Source organism: Ranitomeya variabilis, chromosome 2 (assembly GCF_051348905.1).
Source record: "Ranitomeya variabilis isolate aRanVar5 chromosome 2, aRanVar5.hap1, whole genome shotgun sequence".
Classification (NCBI taxonomy): Eukaryota; Metazoa; Chordata; class Amphibia; order Anura; family Dendrobatidae; genus Ranitomeya; species Ranitomeya variabilis.
The window spans coordinates 845,883,484-845,902,681 of record NC_135233.1 but is presented as its reverse complement, the minus strand read 5'-3'; the positions used below and the strand labels follow the sequence as shown (position 1 = coordinate 845,902,681).

The following is a 19,198-nucleotide window of genomic DNA, read 5'->3' as shown; positions in this document are numbered from 1 at the left end:
AAAGGATGATAAAACCATAGAAATGATAAGAATAATAGGCCTCAGTTACCACAACTGTCTACAAGGATAACTGTTGCTCATAGCAACCAATCGCAGCTCAGCTTCTTTTAAACAGCCCTGGTGAAATGAAAGATGCTTAGTGATTGGTTGGGGCTATGTGGAGTGGGCGTGGCTGATATACACACACTCATGCTTAGTGATTGGTTGGGGCTTAGTGGAGGGGGCATGGCTGACACACACGCACACGCGCAGACGCGCACACTTTTATCTTTTATATATATAGATAACAGGTCAGAGTCAGACCCGGAAGGGTATGTTTCCACGTTCAGTAAATGCTGTGGGTTTGATGCTGCGTTCATCCGCAGCGTCAAACCTGCAGCGGCCAGATGTTACAGGATAGTGGATGGGCTTTGAAGATATCCCATGGCCACTATGCGCCCAGGGACGCCTCCGGCTTCCCTGCAGAGACAGACATGCAGAGCGTCTTTCGAGACCGCAGCATGTCAATTTATCATGAGGAGACGCTCAGTCTCTGCAAGATAACTATCAACAGTCCAATGTATTGGGTGCAGTGATTCCACACGGTTCAATGAACACATACGGAATCACCTGCGTTCCAAGCCGGCAGCGCTCTGGACGGTGCGGACGTGCTGCGTCGAAAGCGCTGCCTAATAATGACCATGGAAACATACCCGAAGAGGTCAGGGGTTAATATTTACAGTACAGGGTGTACACTTTGTAGAAATGAGAGCATATACAGTATACGGCTGAGTCTCTGATTATGCAATGGTAACCAAACTGATTTTTCTCAACTGTGCAATACATGCATCGGTTCGGAGAATGCTGTTTACCTGAAGATATAGGGTTAGTTTGTAGGAAAATAGTGTTACAGTGCTGCCCAGCCACCTTACTGAAAGAGCAGCTACTGGGGAATTTATTTGTGCCCATGAGCAGTCAGCTTTCAGTCATATAGGCGGTGCAGGGAGCCGCTAAAGATTGCTCTCTGGGAAAAACAAGATAACCTTGTAGTTATGATACATTTTAATGGCTAACAAAGATAAAATAAATGATGTTAGAAAGCAAGCTTCTGGGACTTCTTATAGGTCTCTTCCTCAGGCACGGGAGCGGCAGTCACCTTAGACTTACAGCATGCTGACTATACTGAGCGCTATAGCTGTAAGCATGCCCCGCTACTTTATTGGTGGCTTGTAGTGATGAGTGTTCTGTCTTCATACACGTTGATACGGTGTGTGATCCGACATACGGCATAAACCACTTCTGTCTCCCAAATAAGCAGACTGTTCTCTGTAGTCTAACTTGTTTATTGGTAAACATGAGCGCGGTAAAACTAGAATAATACAAATGATATGTATAAGTATTGGGCTAAACGATAACACAACTACAACTAACAGGGAAACATACAGTATGGTGCAACTTCTACATAACTACATACAGCAGATTCCTGGTAACCACATTTCCTGTGTACTGGCTGCTATACAGTTAATCACACACTGTACTACACTACATTGTAGGAACAGGGGTAATGACCTTACCGGATAAACTTAACAAGGATTAGAAGTGAGGTAGTTCCAACAGCAGATAACGCGTGTGTCCAGGGAGATGCACAGAGAGAGAATGGGAATTTCCCCATCCCAGAATGCCTTGCTGAAACCCACAATGCAACACTCTATTATTACATGAAAAACACAGGTTATAAATTTATCCACCACTGGGTGGTGCTATAACACAGCAAAACCAGAACTAGTGCTAAACCTTGTGTCCTTCTTTTAGAAAGGACAGAACACTCCCCGCTTGGCATCAACCGATGCCACCTACAGGTTCTTTTGGCGAAAACAGTAAGACAAGTTCCGCCACTGGTCTGAGGAATAGTTTGCTTTCCCCAGACTTGCCTACTTTGACCTCGACCTTGCGGATCTTCCCATCTTTGCTTGGGAATACTTTAGTGATGAGGCCTAGTGGCCACTCATTACGGTGTGACTGGCTGTCTTTCATGAGAACGACATCACCAGTTTTGATGTTTGGTTTGTCGGTCTGCCACTTCTTCCTTGGTTGTAAGGTGGAGAGGTACTGCTTCCTCCATCTGTCCCAGAAGGTATTGGAGAGACTTTGGACTTGTCTCCATTGTCGTCTGTAGAGGTCCTTGTTGCTAAATTCTCCAGGTGGAGCGCTGAGAACGCTGGCTTTCTGAGTAAGTAACATGGCAGGAGTGAGAATGGTCGGATCCTCAGAGTCACTAGAAAGTGAAGTCAACGGTCTGGCATTAATGATGGCCGAAACTTCTGCTAGGAATGTGGTCAAACTTTCATGTGTGAGTCTTGCACTACCTGCCTGCAAGAAAATGGAGTCAAGGATTCTGCGTGCTATTCCTATCATCCTCTCCCAAGCACCTCCCATGTGAGAAGAGTGTGGTAGATTGAAAGTCCAGGTACATCCCTGCTCACTCAGGTATCTTTCCACACCGGTGGTGTCTAGGTTGGAAGGAATTTGAAGTTCTTTCACTGCTCCTACAAAGTTGGTACCTCTATCGGAGCGTATGTGCTTCACGGGACCTCTGATGGCGATGAAACGTCGGAGTGCATTTATAAACCCTGAAGTGTCCATGGACTCAATTACTTCAATGTGGACTGCTCTAATGGACATACAGGTGAACATAACAGCCCAACGTTTGGCATTGGCCTGGACTCTTCTAGTGTTCCGTGCAACCACAGACCATGGTCCGAATACGTCCAGTCCGACGTTGGTAAATGGAGGTTCTGTACTAAGTCTGTCTGGTGGGAGATTGGCCATCTTCGGCTTTTGAGTCCCGCCACGGAGTTTGCGACAAATCACACAATTGTAAATGAGTTTACTCACGCATCGCTTTGCTCCGACTATCCATAGTCCAGCAGTTCGTAGATTTCCTTCAGTAAACAGTGGTCCCTGATGTTTCACCAAGACGTGGTGGTGTTGCACAAGTAGGGTCGTGACATGATGATGTCCAGGAATTATTATAGGGTGCTTCTCCCCAAATTCCACTTCAGCTTCTTGAAGACGACCTCCAATTCTTAACAGCCCATCCTGGTCAATGATTGGATCAAGCTTCTTCAAGACACTATCTCTGGAAACGGGTTGGCTTTTATTGAGGTTATCTATTTCTTTGGCGTAACATTTACGTTGTATGGTACGAATTATGACGTTCTTGGCATTTTCCATGCTTGGAACGGTAAAAGCAAGCTTGCAGTGGTGCCAACCTTTGCAAGGTTTCTGGATGGCGGGTGACGTTGACTTGTAGGATCGAGCCACATGAATTAAACAAACGAGGGCACGAACAAGTGAGTCCCAAGTTGAGAACCTGTTGAAGCGGTGGGATTTGAGGTGATTGTCTTTAGTCACAGTACGTAGAACGGATACCTGAGGGCGGATTTCCTCATCTGCCTCTGGATCCACCAATTCAAAGATGTTTGACTCGTCCACATATGGCGTCGAACGGTATAAGAATGTAGGGCCGGTGAACCAGGTTGTGTCCTTAAGTTGTCTTGCTTCAACGGATCTGGTTGCGTGGTCCGCCGGATTGTGGTGCGTGGACACATAGTGCCACTGTTTAGGTTCGGTGGATCTCCTGATCCTTAGCACCCGATTGCTGACATAGACATAGAAGCGACGAGTTTCATTGCAAATGTACCCCAGCACTACCTTGCTGTCAGTGTAGAACTCGACTTCCTTGATTTCCAGGTCCATTTCTGTCGAGATAAGCTCAGCTAACTCTACTGCCAGCACAGCTGCACAGAGTTCCAGTCTGGGTACTGTGTGTTCACGGAGTGGGGCCAATTTTGTCCGGCTCATAACAAGCCTTACGTGGCATTGTTCATTGATGTCAGTTGTTTTCGAATATGCCACTGCTGCAATTGCCTTGGTTGAAGCATCACAGAAGATACAAAGCCTTTGCACCTTGATTTCTGATGAAGGCACAGAAGCATATGGTCGTGCCACGTAGAGACTTGACAGGGTTTCTAAAGAATTTTTCCATCTTTCCCACAATTCTTTTTTATCGCTGGGAAGCGGATCATCCCAATCGGATGTCTCTTGGGTGAAGTCTCTCAACATCATTTTACCTTGGATAGTTACAGGGGTTACAAATCCCAGAGGATCGTACAAGCTGTTCACAACGGACAGGACGCCTCTACGCGTGAAGGGTTTCTCTTCTTCGCTGATCTGGAAGGTGAATGCATCCTTTTTCAAATCCCAGAGTAGACCCAGGCTCCGCTGCATGGGAAGGGAGTCTGTGCTTAAATCCAAGTCTTTTAAATCGGTTGAGTTATCTTCAGAGGGAAAGGCTGCCATTAGTTTCTGGCTGTTGGAAGCAATTTTGTGCAACCTCAAATTGGATGAAGCGAGCATTTCTTGTGCCCTTTTCAGGAGACTGACTGCCGACTCCTCTGAGGGTGTGGATTTCAGGCAGTCATCTACGTAGAAATCCTTTTCCACAAAAGATCTTACATCCGATCCATACTTCGCTTCACCTTCTCTGGCTGAATGTCTAAGGCCATAGATAGCGACAGCAGGGGAAGGGCTGTTCCCGAAAATGTGAACCTTCATACGATATTCCACGATGTCCTTGTAGGGGTCATTATTGTGGTACCAGAAGAACCTCAAGTAGTTTCTGTGTTCTTCTTTAACAAGGAAGCAGTGAAACATCTGTTGTATGTCAGCCATAAATGCTACTGCGTCTTTGCGGAAACGAAGAAGTACTCCCAGAAGTCTGTTGTTGAGGTCTGGACAGGACAGGAAGACGTCGTTTAAAGAAACACCTTCGTATCTGGCACTTGAGTCAAATACCACTCTTATCTGACCTGGTTTCTTCGGATGATACACGCCGAAAATAGGTAAGTACCAACATTCCTCGGAATCTTGAAGTACAGGTGCAATTTCCGCGTGGCCACTCTGGAATATTCTCTCCATGAAGGTAAAGAAGTGTTGTTTTGTTTCTGGTGCCTTCTGCAGTTTGCGCGTAAGGGAAACAAATCGACTGTAGACAAGTTCTCTGTTGTTGGGTAAGCGTTGCCTCTGTGGTTTGAATGGTAAAGGTGCGACCCAACTCTTTGATTCATCTCTTACTATCTCTCGCTCCATGATGTCCAAGAACAGTCTGTCCTCTATGGACATTGCTACCTGGTTGTCTTCTCTTTTCCTGTGGAAAACTGTGCACCCTATATGATCTTGCTCACCGTCGCATGCATGGTCTTCACAGGAAGGATCAGCTAACGGACAAGGTGGAGGGGTGTGGTGTGGCAATTCTTTAATCAGGAAACTACTCTCGCATGGCTGGAAGAGAGACGGGCGTCCATTCTCAAGGGTATTGGTGAGCATGCTGTTGACTGATGTCGGCCTGTGTGCTCCACCCAAACAGACATCTCCCACAATGACCCATCCTAGGTCAAGTCTCTGAGCATATGGGGCGTTTTGTGGGCCGTTGATCTGCCCTCTAGCCTTGTGGACCCGTAGTATGTCTCTTCCGAGAAGTAAGACGATAGGAGCTCCTTGGTCAAGCTCTGGTATCAGGTGAGCTATACATCTCAAGTGGGTGTGATGAGCTGCTACCTCTGGTGTAGGTATCTCAGACCTGTTGTCTGGAATCTGGTTGCACTCCAGTATTGATGGCAAGGATAAGCAGGTTTGACCGTCTATAGACTCTACTTTGAATCCAGTTGCTCTCCTCCCCGCCGTCTCGACAGTACCTGCACATGTCTTCAAGGAGTACGGAGAGCCGGGACCAGCAATGTTGAAGGTGTCGAAGAGAAAGGACTTAGCTAGAGACCTGTTGCTCTGATCATCCAAGATTGCATATACCTTGATCGCCTTATCCCGTTGGCTCGCTGGGAATACTCTGACAAGACAGATCTTTGAGCAGGATCTTCCTGCTACGAGTTCCTTGCAGATCTCTGTGCACCGAGAAGTGACCACTGGGGTGTCCATGTCAGTGTCCATCTGTTTTTCGGCAGACTCTTCTACTTGCGACGATACCCCTGAGGGTGGTCCAGGATGTAAGGCCGTGTTGTGTTCCACACTACTACATTCTGTGCATTTCACACTGGATTCACAGTTCTTGGCGAAGTGTGAGGTTGTCGCGCAGCATCTGAAGCATATCTTGTTTTCCTTTAGGAAACTCTTACGGTCTTCTAGAGACTTCTCCCTGAAGGCTCTACATTTTAGTAGAGGATGAGGTTTCTTGTGTAGGGGGCAGTATTTGCTGAGATCCTGCGGTTTGTCCTCTTCTGGAGAGGACTTACTTGCCCTGAAGGAAAACCTGTGGAGGTAACATTAGTTTTGTGGACTGCCACTGGTGTTTTACTGGGTTTTACACCAGAGGCAGCGGTACATGACATAGTGAAATCGAAACTAGGGTCATTTCTAACTTTAGCCTGCTGAGCGACAAAGTCTACAAACACCCCAAAGGGAGGAAATGGTACCTTATGAGCCTGTTTGTAACGGGACCCGTGACTGACCCACTTTTCTTGTAAGTTGTAAGGGAGCTTTTGGACAATCGGGTTGACACCTCTGGCAGTGTCCAGGAATGCCAACCCTGGTAGATCACCTTCTGCCTGAGCAGCATGTACCTCCATTAACAAGTCGCTCAGTTCCCTGAGCTTTTGATAACCCTTATTTGCTATCTTGGGGAAATCATCAATTCTTTTATACAAAGCATTTTCTATAGCTTCTATTGACCCATAACATTCTTCGAGTCTCTCCCACACCATACGAAGTCCTGTGTGTGGGTACTTTATGTTAATGTTCCTGATTCTTTTGGCATGTTCAGCTGACTCGCTCCCAAGCCACTTAACCAGTAGATCTAACTCTTCACTACTGGAAAGATGCAAGTCTCTGATGGCATTCTGAAAAGAGGCTCGCCATGCTCTGTAGCTTTCAGCTTGATCAGTGAACTTTACAAGTCCCTTGGTCACCAGCTCCCGGCGGGTAAAGAACCTTGCAAAGTTCATAGTGGCTGAGTCTGTGCCGACGTGAGCTGGTGTGCTGTTGTTATGCGGTGTTTGTGGTGCATCCTCATACCTGGTAGGAGCTTCTGGCATAGGAAAGTCTGTATAAACCCGTTCAGTGGCGAAGGGTGTCCCTGTCAGTCTGGGCGGAGGCCGTACCTTCTGTTCCGTAGGACGGTAGTGGTGATCAATGTCGTTTCGCAGTATACTTTCCTGCTTCCAGTACGGTGTTCGGAGGAAGGATCTCTGGTAATCTGTATAGGCTGGTTGGTGTAACGGATCAGAGTTGTCTTCCACTTTGGAATGTTGGCGGACATATTCTGAGACGCGTTGAGCAGGGTCCTGATGATCAAGGTCTGGTCCGCGTATGTCGCTGCCTCGCTCGGATTCAGGAAACTCCACGGCTTCTAAAAACTCAGCTTTGGCTATTGCGGCTGCTGCTTCTTTTTCAGCGGAAAGCCTTTCTAAGGTCGCTTGCAGGCGGGCTCTTTCTGCTTCTTGCTCTGCTTCTTGGCGGGCTCTTTCTGCTTCTTGCTCTGCTTGCAGGCGGGCTCTTTCTGCTTCTTGGCGGGCTCTTTCTGCTTCTTGGTCTGCTTGTCTTAACTTTAACTGCATCTCTTGTGCAGCGAAGGAGGATCTCACTTTCGCCGCCTCAGCTTCTGCTCGGGCGAGGGTGGCAGACCTTTTCGAGGAAGACTTGCTAGAGCGGCTTGTTTGGGATCTCGTCTTGAGTGAAGATGTTTGACTTGCAGACATTTTATGTCCGTTTGCAGGCTGTAGGACGTCTCAGAGCGGGTAGGGGTGACTTCGGCGTGGACTGAGACGTGTGGTGCTTGGTGGGCTGCACTCTCGGTACTTGTGACTGTATGGCGGCCGCTGCGGTATCTGCAGGTAGTGCGGTGTGGTACAAGCGGCTGCGTAGGTGTATTTGCTTTCGCTGGCGTCTAGCCTCCCTTTACTGTAATCCCGGCGCCCAGCTTCCGTTTTACTGGCCTCCGCTGGTATTAAGTCTCCGTTTTACTGTTCTGTCTTCATACACGTTGATACGGTGTGTGATCCGACATACGGCATAAACCACTTCTGTCTCCCAAATAAGCAGACTGTTCTCTGTAGTCTAACTTGTTTATTGGTAAACATGAGCGCGGTAAAACTAGAATAATACAAATGATATGTATAAGTATTGGGCTAAACGATAACACAACTACAACTAACAGGGAAACATACAGTATGGTGCAACTTCTACATAACTACATACAGCAGATTCCTGGTAACCACATTTCCTGTGTACTGGCTGCTATACAGTTAATCACACACTGTACTACACTACATTGTAGGAACAGGGGTAATGACCTTACCGGATAAACTTAACAAGGATTAGAAGTAAGTGAGGTAGTTCCAACAGCAGATAACGCGTGTGTCCAGGGAGATGCACAGAGAGAGAATGGGAATTTCCCCATCCCAGAATGCCTTGCTGAAACCCACAATGCAACACTCTATTATTACATGAAAAACACAGGTTATAAATTTATCCACCACTGGGTGGTGCTATAACACAGCAAAACCAGAACTAGTGCTAAACCTTGTGTCCTTCTTTTAGAAAGGACAGAACAATGAGCGCAAGTGCTCGTTACTCAAGTTCGCTGCGGGTGCTCGGGTATGTGCAGAGTATCGCTGGTGCTCAAGTGACATGTTCGCGTCCCCTTGTTTTGCGGCTGTTATACACCCAGAAAACATGCGGGGATTGTCTGACATGGAAGTGCAATCCTCGCATGTTTTTTTGTGAAATATGCAGGTGTAGAGACGTGAACATGTCACTCGAGCACCCGCACGCTACTACAGTAAGTGCATACCCGAGCACCCTAGGCTAACTCGGATAACGAGCACTTGCGCTCATCACTAATAGCTTGCTATGTACATACACACTGCAGAGCTGGCTGCCAAACAAAGTAGTGGGTTGTGCTTACAGCAGCCTTGCACACCCCAAGACTGAAAATCAGCGGCTCCTAAAAAGAAATAAGTTTCTCCCAGTAGCTGTGCTTTCAGTAAGGAGGAGAGGAAGTATTGTAACATTATATAGCTGGAGATAACTCCTAAATCTGTCGGCACATAATGTTTTCCAAGGTGACAGGTTCACTTGAAATATCCTATAAACTATTATTGTTATAATTAATATAGTGCCATTTATTCCATGGTCTTTACATGTGAAAAGGGGTATACATAATAAATAAAAAAAAGTACAATAATCTTGAGCAAGACAAGTCACCGACTGGTACAGGAGGAGAGAGGACCCTGCCTGCGAGGGATCACAATCTACAGAACATGTTGCAAATACCATCACTCTTCACGCTTGTGATACATGTACACTGACATGAGTGATGACTGTATCTGTACACCAGGGTTTGCAACCTAATTATTTCTTTTTTTCTGGACAACTTATCAAAATAATCAAGGACAGATAATAATCTATCAGGCTTATTGGAGAACCCATGATAAATCATAAAGAATGTGAGTAACGTCTACAGACCAGAATACTGATATTAACATAGACGCAGTCTCTGTGAACTGGAAAATAGAGACATTTATAATCACTGGTTCCTCCTGCTTGTAAAAAAAAAAGTCACAGATGCTTCAATATTTTTTTAAACTGGAAAAAAGCTTTATATTTTTATTACCTTGCAATATCATAAATTACCAGCAGAGGGCAGTAGTAGACAGCACAATATGATTTTCCTTTTTGTAAAGCTGATATACTATAATCCATTATATTTCTATGGCATAACACATACTACACATGATGGGGACAGTGCCAGGTCACTTCCCACCACACAACCTATCAACAAGTCCTACAGTACAGTATGCAAGGGAGCATGAACTTCTGGCATTGTCAGATACCTTTGCATTATTAATGTGAATTTATGGTATTGGTGGAAGCAACGTAATATAGAAGATTAAAAGGAAACCATCAGCTGATTGCTGCTGCCTGTGTTTCGAGCACCATGAATTAGTCGCCAGCATCTTGATCTTAAACATCAATTCTTCAATTTGAAACATTAAGCATTTGGGAGAAGAACATAATTGAAAGTGCGGCCAAGGATGAGTTGACTAGTCCAAGAGTCAGGTCCCACCAGCTTTTCCCAGACTGCTCAGCAAGAATTATTTGTCTCTTTCTATGTGCGTGTAAAGGGAGTACACAAATTATGAAAAATTGGAAAGAAAATTTTTTATTTATTCAGTATCAAGTGTGAGCGCTCCACACAGAAGTACACGCAAATGGCATGGCGCCTTGGAATGCTATCAATGAAGTTACAGTGGGGCAAAAAAGTATTTAGTCATTCAGCAATAGTGCAAGTTCCACCACTTAAAAAGATGAGAGGCGTCTGTAATTTACATCATAGGTAGACCTCAACTATGGGAGACAAACTGAGAAAAAAAAATCCAGAAAATCACATTGTCTGTTTTTTTTATCATTTTATTTGCATATTATGGTGGAAAATAAGTATTTGGTCAGAAACAAAATTTCATCTCAATACTTTGTAATATATCCTTTGTTGGCAATGACAGAGGTCAAACCTTTTCTGTAAGTCTTCACAAGGTTGCCACACACTGTTGTTGGTATGTTGGCCCATTCCTCCATGCAGATCTCCTCTAGAGCAGTGATGTTTTTGGCTTTTCGCTTGGCAACACGGACTTTCAACTCCCTCCAAAGGTTTTCTATAGGGTTGAGATCTGGAGACTGGCTAGGCCACTCCAGGACCTTGAAATGCTTCTTATGAAGCCACTCCTTCGTTGCCCTGGCGGTGTGCTTTGGATCATTGTCATGTTGAAAGACCCAGCCACGTTTCATCTTCAATGCCCTTGCTGATGGAAGGAGGTTTGCACTCAAAATCTCACGATACATGGCCCCATTCATTCTTTCATGTACCCGGATCAGTCGTCCTGGCCCCTTTGCAGAGAAACAGCCCCAAAGCATGATGTTTCCACCACCATGCTTTACAGTAGGTATGGTGTTTGATGGATGCAACTCAGTATTCTTTTTCCTCCAAACACGACAAGTTGTGTTTCTACCAAACAGTTCCAGTTTGGTTTCATCAGACCATAGGACATTCTCCCAAAACTCCTCTGGATCATCCAAATGCTCTCTAGCAAACTTCAGACAGGCCCGGACATGTACTGGCTTAAGCAGTGGGACACGTCTGGCACTGCAGGATCTGAGTCCATGGTGGCGTAGTGTGTTACTTATGGTAGGCCTTGTTACATTGGTCCCAGCTCTCTGCAGTTCATTCACTAGGTTCCCCCGCGTGGTTCTGGGATTTTTGCTCACCGTTCTTGTGATCATTCTGACCCCACGGGGTGGGATTTTGCGTGGAGCCCCAGATCGAGGGAGATTATCAGTGGTCTTGAATGTCTTCCATTTTCTAATTACTGCTCCCACTGTTGATTTCTTCACTCCAAGCTGGTTGGCTATTGCAGATTCAGTCTTCCCAGCCTGGTGCAGGGCTACAATTTTGTTTCTGGTGTCCTTTGACAGCTCTTTGGTCTTCACCATAGTGGAGTTTGGAGTCAGACTGTTTGAGGGTGTGCACAGGTGTCTTTTTATACTGATAACAAGTTTAAACAGGTGCCATTACTACAGGTAATGAGTGGAGGAAAGAGGAGACTCTTAAAGAAGAAGTTACAGGTCTGTGAGAGCCAGAAATCTTGATTGTTTGTTTCTGACCAAATACTTATTTTCCACCATAATATGCAAATAAAATGATAAAAAAGCAGACAATGTGATTTTCTGGATTTTGTTTTCTCAGTTTGTCTCCCATAGTTGAGGTCTACCTATGATGTAAATTACAGACGCCTCTCATCTTTTTAAGTGGTGGAACTTGCACTATTGCTGAATGACTAAATACTTTTTTGCCCCACTGTATATATGGTTGTCTCATGAATATTGTGCTATGTTAAATGTACTTGGACACACAAATCATCAAGATCTGATGCTGGCAGCTCCCTATGCAATTTCTGTCAAATGATGTCCCAAATGTGCTAGATGGGAGACAAGTCCAGAGATGCTGTAGGCCATGATTGCATTTTTAGGCCGTTTGCATATCATTAACATCAACCGAATTGGCCCAATAAGTAATGAGTCTTTATAATCAATTCAAATATATCCTATATAGATCAAGACTCCACTTCAGTCTGAAATATCAAAAGTAATTAACGTTTCCACCAAGAGCACCCTGACGCGTGTTTCGTGACAGCGTGTTGAGAAGGAGCTTAAAGAAATGTTTTACTAGAGAGTGCTTTATAAGGGGAGCCATCCGATCAGGTGGTTTACCTGAAATAAGGCAGCTGAGGATTGCTTGCACATCAGGGCACTGTGCTCCAGTTACTCTTGGGTTCAGCATCCAGTAAGCCACCACCCCTCCCAGATGTGTCATGTAGAGAAATGGATCAACACCACAGCAGAAGGATGGGTTGCGCAGCAGACCATGATGGTGGCGCCCTGAGACTAGGGCACACTGCCTATAGTAAGATACCCCATGATGGGTGCAACCGCCCACAGCAATTAATAGCTGCGCCCTGAGCAATCCCAGCAGGCAGCACATATTAATATGCGATAGCCATAATAATTGATCCTGATAGAATAACCAAGGGAAGCCTGGAAGAGGGATTATAAATCCCATTCAAAATACTTATGGGCCCCATCCGCATCTTGACACATTATGCCTTGGTGGACGGGATGGACGGTGGCTTGCTGGACGTCGAACACAGAAGTACTTGGAGTGCAATACCCTGATGCAAGTGCTATACCCAGCTGCCTTATTATGGTAAACCACCTGATTTGGTGTCTCCCTTTTCAAAATGCCCTCTATTAACACTAGAGATGAGCGGATGGATTTGCAGGACTCTAGTCCAGCATCAAGGTCAGTGGTACCTAGCGGCTAGACAGGAAGCCCTCAAGTCTCTTATCTTCTGGCATCCCCGATTCGGCTTTTTATTAGCCAAAGCTGTTGCGACGTCATCTGTGCAGTGTGATGCATATATGATGTCGTACCAGCCCTGAAAAATGAAATTCTAAAAAATTTTCTCCTTTTGTAAGATTATTACTTGTTCACTTTGTGTCATGGATACACTTGTAATTAATTTTTGGAGAAGTTGATGATTCTTATATATATTTATCTGTCAATAATTATATTAATATATTTATCCGGCTCATTGGGTAATATGTACACTTGTAATCATTTAAAAATATGACAGCCTACCACCAGAACTTGTTTTCTGCATCATGTGTGCTTTCTTTGAATTTTATGTTTTATTGAGATTGTAATATGAAATGATGAATTGTAATAAAGAATTATTAGTTTTGAGAGTATACTGAAGTAGAGTCGTGCGCTATATATATACACTCACTGGCCACTTTATTAGGTACACCTGTCCAACTTCTTGTTAACACTTAATTTCTAATCAGCCAATCACATGGCGGCAACTCAGTGCATTTAGGCATGTAGACATGGTCAAGACAATCTCCTGCAGTTCAAACCGAGCATCAGTATGGGGAAGAAAGGTGATTTGAGTGCCTTTGAACGTGGCATGGTTGTTGGTGCCAGAAGGGCTGGTCTGAGTATTTCAGAAACTGCTGATCTACTGGGATTTTCACGCACAACCATCTCTAGGGTTTACAGAGAATGGTCCGAAAAAGAAAAAAAATCCAGTGAGCGGCAGTTCTGTGGGCGGAAATGCCTTGTTGATGCCAGAGGTCAGAGGAGAATGGGCAGACTGGTTCGAGCTGATAGAAAGGCAACAGTGACTCAAATCGCCACCCGTTACAACCAAGGTAGGCCTAAGAGCATCTCTGAACGCACAGTGCGTCGAACTTTGAGGCAGATGGGCTACAGCAGCAGAAGACCACACCGGGTACCACTCCTTTCAGCTAAGAACAGGAAACTGAGGCTACAATTTGTACAAGCTCATCGAAATTGGACAGTAGAAGATTGGAAAAACGTTGCTTGGTCTGATGAGTCTCGATTTCTGCTGCGACATTCGGATGGTAGGGTCAGAATTTGGCGTAAACAACATGAAAGCATGGATCCATCCTGCCTTGTATGGAGCATCTTTGGGATGTGCAGCCGACAAATCTGCCGCAACTGTGTGATGCCATCATGCAATATGGACCAAAATCTCTGAGGAATGCTTCCAGCACCTTGTTGAATCTATGCCACGAAGAATTGAGGCAGTTCTGAAGGCAAAAGGGGGTCCAACCCGTTACTAGCATGGTGTACCTAATAAAGTGGCCGGTGAGTGTATATATATATATATATATATAGTCATGGCCAAAAGTATTGCCACCCCTGCAATTCTGTCAGATAATAACCAGTTTCTTCCTGAAAATGATTGCAAACACAAATTCTTTGGTATTATTATCTTCATTTTATTTGTCTTAAATGAAAAAACACAAAAAGAATTGTCCTAAAGCCAAATTGGAGATAATTCCACACCAAGCATAAAAAAGGGGGTGGACAAAAGTATTGGCACCGTTTGAAAAATCATGTGATGCTTCTCTAATTTGTGTAATTAACAGCACCTGTAACTTACCTGTGGCACCTAACAGGTGTTGGCAATAACTAAATCACACTTGCAGCCAGTTGACATGGATTAAAGTTGACTCAACCTCTGTCCTGTGTCCTTGTGTGTACCACATTGAGCATGGAGAAAAGAAAGAAGACCAAAGAACTGTCTGAGGACTTGAGAAACCAAATTGTGAGGAAGCATGAGCAATCTCAAGGCTACAAGTCCATCTCCAAAGACCTGAATGTTCCTGTGTTTACCGTGCGCAGTGTCATCAAGAAGTTTAAAGCCCATGGCACTGTGGCTAACCTCCCTAGATGTGGACGGAAAAGAAAAATTGACAAGAGATTTCAACGCAAGATTGCGCGGATGTTGGATAAAGAACCTCGACTAACATCCAAACAAGTTCAAGCTGCCCTGCAGTCCGAGGGTATAACAGTGTCAACCCCTACTATCCGTCGGCATCTGAATGAAAAGGGATTGTATGGTAGGAGACCCAGGAAGACCCCACTTCTTACCCCGCGACATAAAAAAGCCAGGCTGGAGTTTGCTAAAACTTACCTGAAAAAGCCTAAAACGTTTTGGAAGAATGTTCTCTGGTCAGATGAGACAAAAGTAGAGCTTTTTGGGCAAAGGCATCAACATAGAGTTTACAGGAGAAAAAAAGAGGCATTCAAAGAAAAGAACATGGTCCCTACAGTCAAACATGGCAGAGGTTCCCTGATATTTTGGGGTTGCTTTGCTGCCTCTGGTACTGGACTGCTTGACCGTGTGCATGGCATTATGAAGTCTGAAGACTACCAACAAATTTTGCAGCATAATGTAGGGCCCAGTGTGAGAAAGCTGGGTCTCCCTCAGAGGTCATGGGTCTTCCAGCAGGACAATGACCCAAAACACACTTCAAAAAACACTAGAAAATGGTTTGAGAGAAAGCACTGGAGACTTCTAAGGTGGCCAGCAATGAGTCCAGACCTGAATCCCATAGAACACCTGTGGAGAGATCTAAAAATGGCAGTTTGGAGAAAACACCCTTCAAATATCAGGGACCTGGAGCAGTTTGCCAAAGAAGAATGGTCTAAAATTCCAGCAGAGCATTGTAAGAAACTCATTGATGGTTACCAAAAGCGGTTGGTCGCAGTTATTTTGTCTAAAGGTTGTGCAACCAAGTATTAGGCTGAGAGTGCCAATACTTTTGTCTGGCCCATTTTTGGAGTTTTGTGTGAAATGATCAATGTTTTGCTTTTTGCTTCATTCTCTTTTGTGTTTTTTCATTTAAGACAAATTAAATGAAGATAATAACACTGAAGAATTTGTGTTTGCAATCATTTTCAGGAAGAAACTGAGTATTATCTGACAGAATTGCCGGGGTGTCAATACTTTTGGCCATGACTGTATATATTTATCTACTATATAATTGTCTAAGGGGTACTTCCGTCTGTCTGTCTGTCCTTCTGTCTGTCACGGATATTCATTGGTCGCGGCCTCTGTCTGTCATGGAATCCAAGTCGCTGATTGGTCTCGCCAGCTGCCTGTCATGGCTGCCGCGACCAATCAGCGACGGCCACAGTCCGATTAGTCCCTCCCTACTCCCCTGCAGTCAGTGCCCGGCGCCCGCTCCATACTCCCCGCAGTCACCGCTCACACAGGGTTAATTCCAGCGGTAATGGACCGCGTTATGCCGTGGGTAACTCACTCCGTTATCGCCGCTATTAACCCTGTGTCACCAAGTTTTTACTATTGATGCTGCCTATGCAGCGTCAATAGTAAAAACATCTAAGGTTTAAAATAATAAAAAATTATTATATACTCACCTTCCGCCGCCTTTGCCGCTCCTCGCGACGCTCCAGTGACCCCTCTATGCAAGCGGCACCTTTCGGTGTCAAGGATGGTATGCGAGAAGGACCTTCCATGACGTCACGGTCATGTGACCGCGACGTCATCACATGTCCTGTGCGCCTGTGCGAGAAGGACCTGCCGTGACGTCACGGTCATGTGACCACAACGTCATCACATCCTGGGACCGGAAGCTGCCGCCTGCACCGAACACAGGCAACAGAACTACAAGGGGCCCCTCGGAAGGTGAGTATATGTTTATTTTTTATTTTTTAACCTGTGACATACGTAGCTGAGCAATATACTACTTGACTGGCCAATATACTACTTGGCTGGGCAAAATACTACGTGGCTCTGTGCTGTATACTACGTCGCTGTGCAATATACTACGTGGCTCTATGCTGTATACTACGTCGCTGTGCAATATACTACGTGGCTCTGTGCTGTATACTACGTCACTGTGCAATATACTATGTGGCTCTGTGCTGTATACTACGTCGCTGTGCAATATGCTGCGTCACTGGGCAATATACTACGTAACTGGGCAATATACTATGTAGCTGGGCAATATACTACGTGGCTGGGCAATATACTACGTCGCTGTGCAATATACTATGTCACTGGGCAATATACTACGTAACTGGGCAATATACTACGTGGCTGGGCAATATACTACGTGGCTCTATGCTGTATACTACGTCGCTGTGCAATATACTACATGGCTCTGTGCTGTATACTACGTCGCTGTGCAATATACTACGTGGATCTGTGCTGTATACTACGTCACTGGGCAATATACTACGTCACTGGGCAATATACTACGTGGCTGGGCAATATACTACGTGGCTCTGTGCTGTATACTACGTCGCTGTGCAATATACTACGTAGCTCTGTGCTGTATACTACGTCGCTGTGCAATATACTACGTGGCTCTGTGCTGTATACTACGTCACTGGGCAATATACTACGTAACTGGGCAAAATACGTCACTGGGCAATATACTACGTGGCTGGGCAATATACTACGTGGCTGGGCAATATACTACGTGGCTGGGCAATATACTACGTGGTTGGGCAATATACTACGTGGCTGGACAATATACTACATGGACATGCATATTCTAGAATACCCGATGCGTTAGAATTGGGCCACCATCTAGTATATATATACTGTAGCTAGTTGGTCCTTGGCAGGGGTGGGATCCTGTCAGAGAGCAAAGGAGAAGGACATGGAGCTGTGCATGCCCTCAGAGCTGCAGCTCCTGGAAAGAGACATCAAAGGCAGAATTGTATTGCAGCGAGCGTGCAAAAGAAGTCGTAGCAAAGGAGTGGATATCAGAAGGGGACCAGCCCTACACAGGCTGCCTCCTTCTGAGGCGCAGAAGCCTGGTGGCCGAAACACCGAGGGAGTAATGTTCTTTATGCCTTGCTCCAGAGACCGGCAGGACAGCTAATTTCACGTTACCTGTCCGCCCTACACCCAGGAGGCACGGTGGCACCCCTTAGAGGCTGGGGCATGATAGAGTCCCTATAAACTGCCTCAAGACACCAGTCATACGGGTTTGTCATATCCTATCCGGGGGACAGAGAGAGAGAGACACAACATCTACAACAGTTGTGAGGACCTTATGAGAAGCTTAGCAGTAAGGGACTACAACATTGCAGCGCTGGAGGAAGGCTACTGGTTTCCACCTGGACAAAGGGGACTCTGGACATGCCTCCAAGCTGGCTGGACTCTGCCTGCCCTGTGATCTGGTGCCCTGGACTGTGGATGCTGAAGTCTTCAGTAAAGGTAAAGAGACTGCAACCTTGTGTCCTCGTTCTTCACTGCGCCATTCATCATTCACCATCTACACACTGGAAAGCCCTGGGGACATACTTCACCTGTAGGAAGGTATTCCATCTAGCTGCCATAACATCACCCCAGCGGACCCCTTAAAGCAGCGTCGGTCACCCTGACCGAATACCACAGGTGGCATCACAAACATTTCCCCTTTAAAGACCTTTCCTTTTTACACGGACGTCTCAGGGCCATGGACCGGGTCAGCCACCATGACATCCCCCTGTGAACCGCAGGACCCGGTACCGAGTACCCCATGGCCCCATGGGGCAATCCATATATATGTCCCTTATCCTGGTATATACATATATACCTCATCTTGGTGTCATGATCCAGACCAGGTTTGAGACCTGTTTTCTCTTTTTCTTGGTCTGGTCATGTCAAGAGTTAACCTTTCTCGGCCTCTGTCTGGGTTTAGGTTGGCTATTTATTGCCGCTGCTTCCTGCAGACTATGCCAGTTATAGTTTTTGCCTAGTGCTGCTGTAGCTAACTCTGATTGCTTTTATTTGTCCTGCTTCATTTGCTGTCTGAACCCATGTCTCTGTTTTCCCCTATTCCCTTCTTGACTCCATGTTTCGCTTTAGTGTGCTTACTCCATGGTTTTGACTTGGCTTGTATCCTGACCTGCTTCTATCTTTGGCTTATCCGCTCCTGACCGTTACTGACTCCCTGGCTTGTCTCTGACCATGAGTTTGCTTATTCCTTTAGTACTGCGCTACAGTTTAGGATTTGACTAATCTGCCACCTGTGGTGGCCTCACTGCTGCACTGCAGGTCAGCTCTATTTAAGTGCAGTACTGCTTCAATTCTACTGCCATCTAGTGGAACCTGCACCTACCTGCATTGCAGCAGTGTGACACCTGGTATGTATGTCCCCCATCCTGGTATCATGACTCTGGTGTTGGGTGTCCTGTCCCTAATGCTAGGGGTTCCCTAGCTCGCCCTGCTCCCTGGATTGCTTCTGATGGTGAAGATGCCTG

The 19,198-nt window shown here is 45.6% G+C and overlaps 1 protein-coding gene across 1 annotated transcript; it reads right to left on the bottom strand.

The window, feature by feature from the left end:
• Nucleotides 1-961: 961 nt before the first annotated feature.
• Nucleotides 962-8,592, bottom strand: LOC143803967 (uncharacterized). The gene is made up of 3 exons (XM_077281718.1): nt 8,348-8,592; nt 6,945-8,142; nt 962-1,003 (listed from the first exon to the last, which is right to left on the bottom strand). Exons 2-3 carry the CDS (start codon nt 7,746-7,748, stop codon nt 962-964), a joined length of 846 nt encoding a protein of 281 aa, XP_077137833.1. The 5' UTR covers nt 7,749-8,142; nt 8,348-8,592.
• Nucleotides 8,593-19,198: the final 10,606 nt, after the last annotated feature.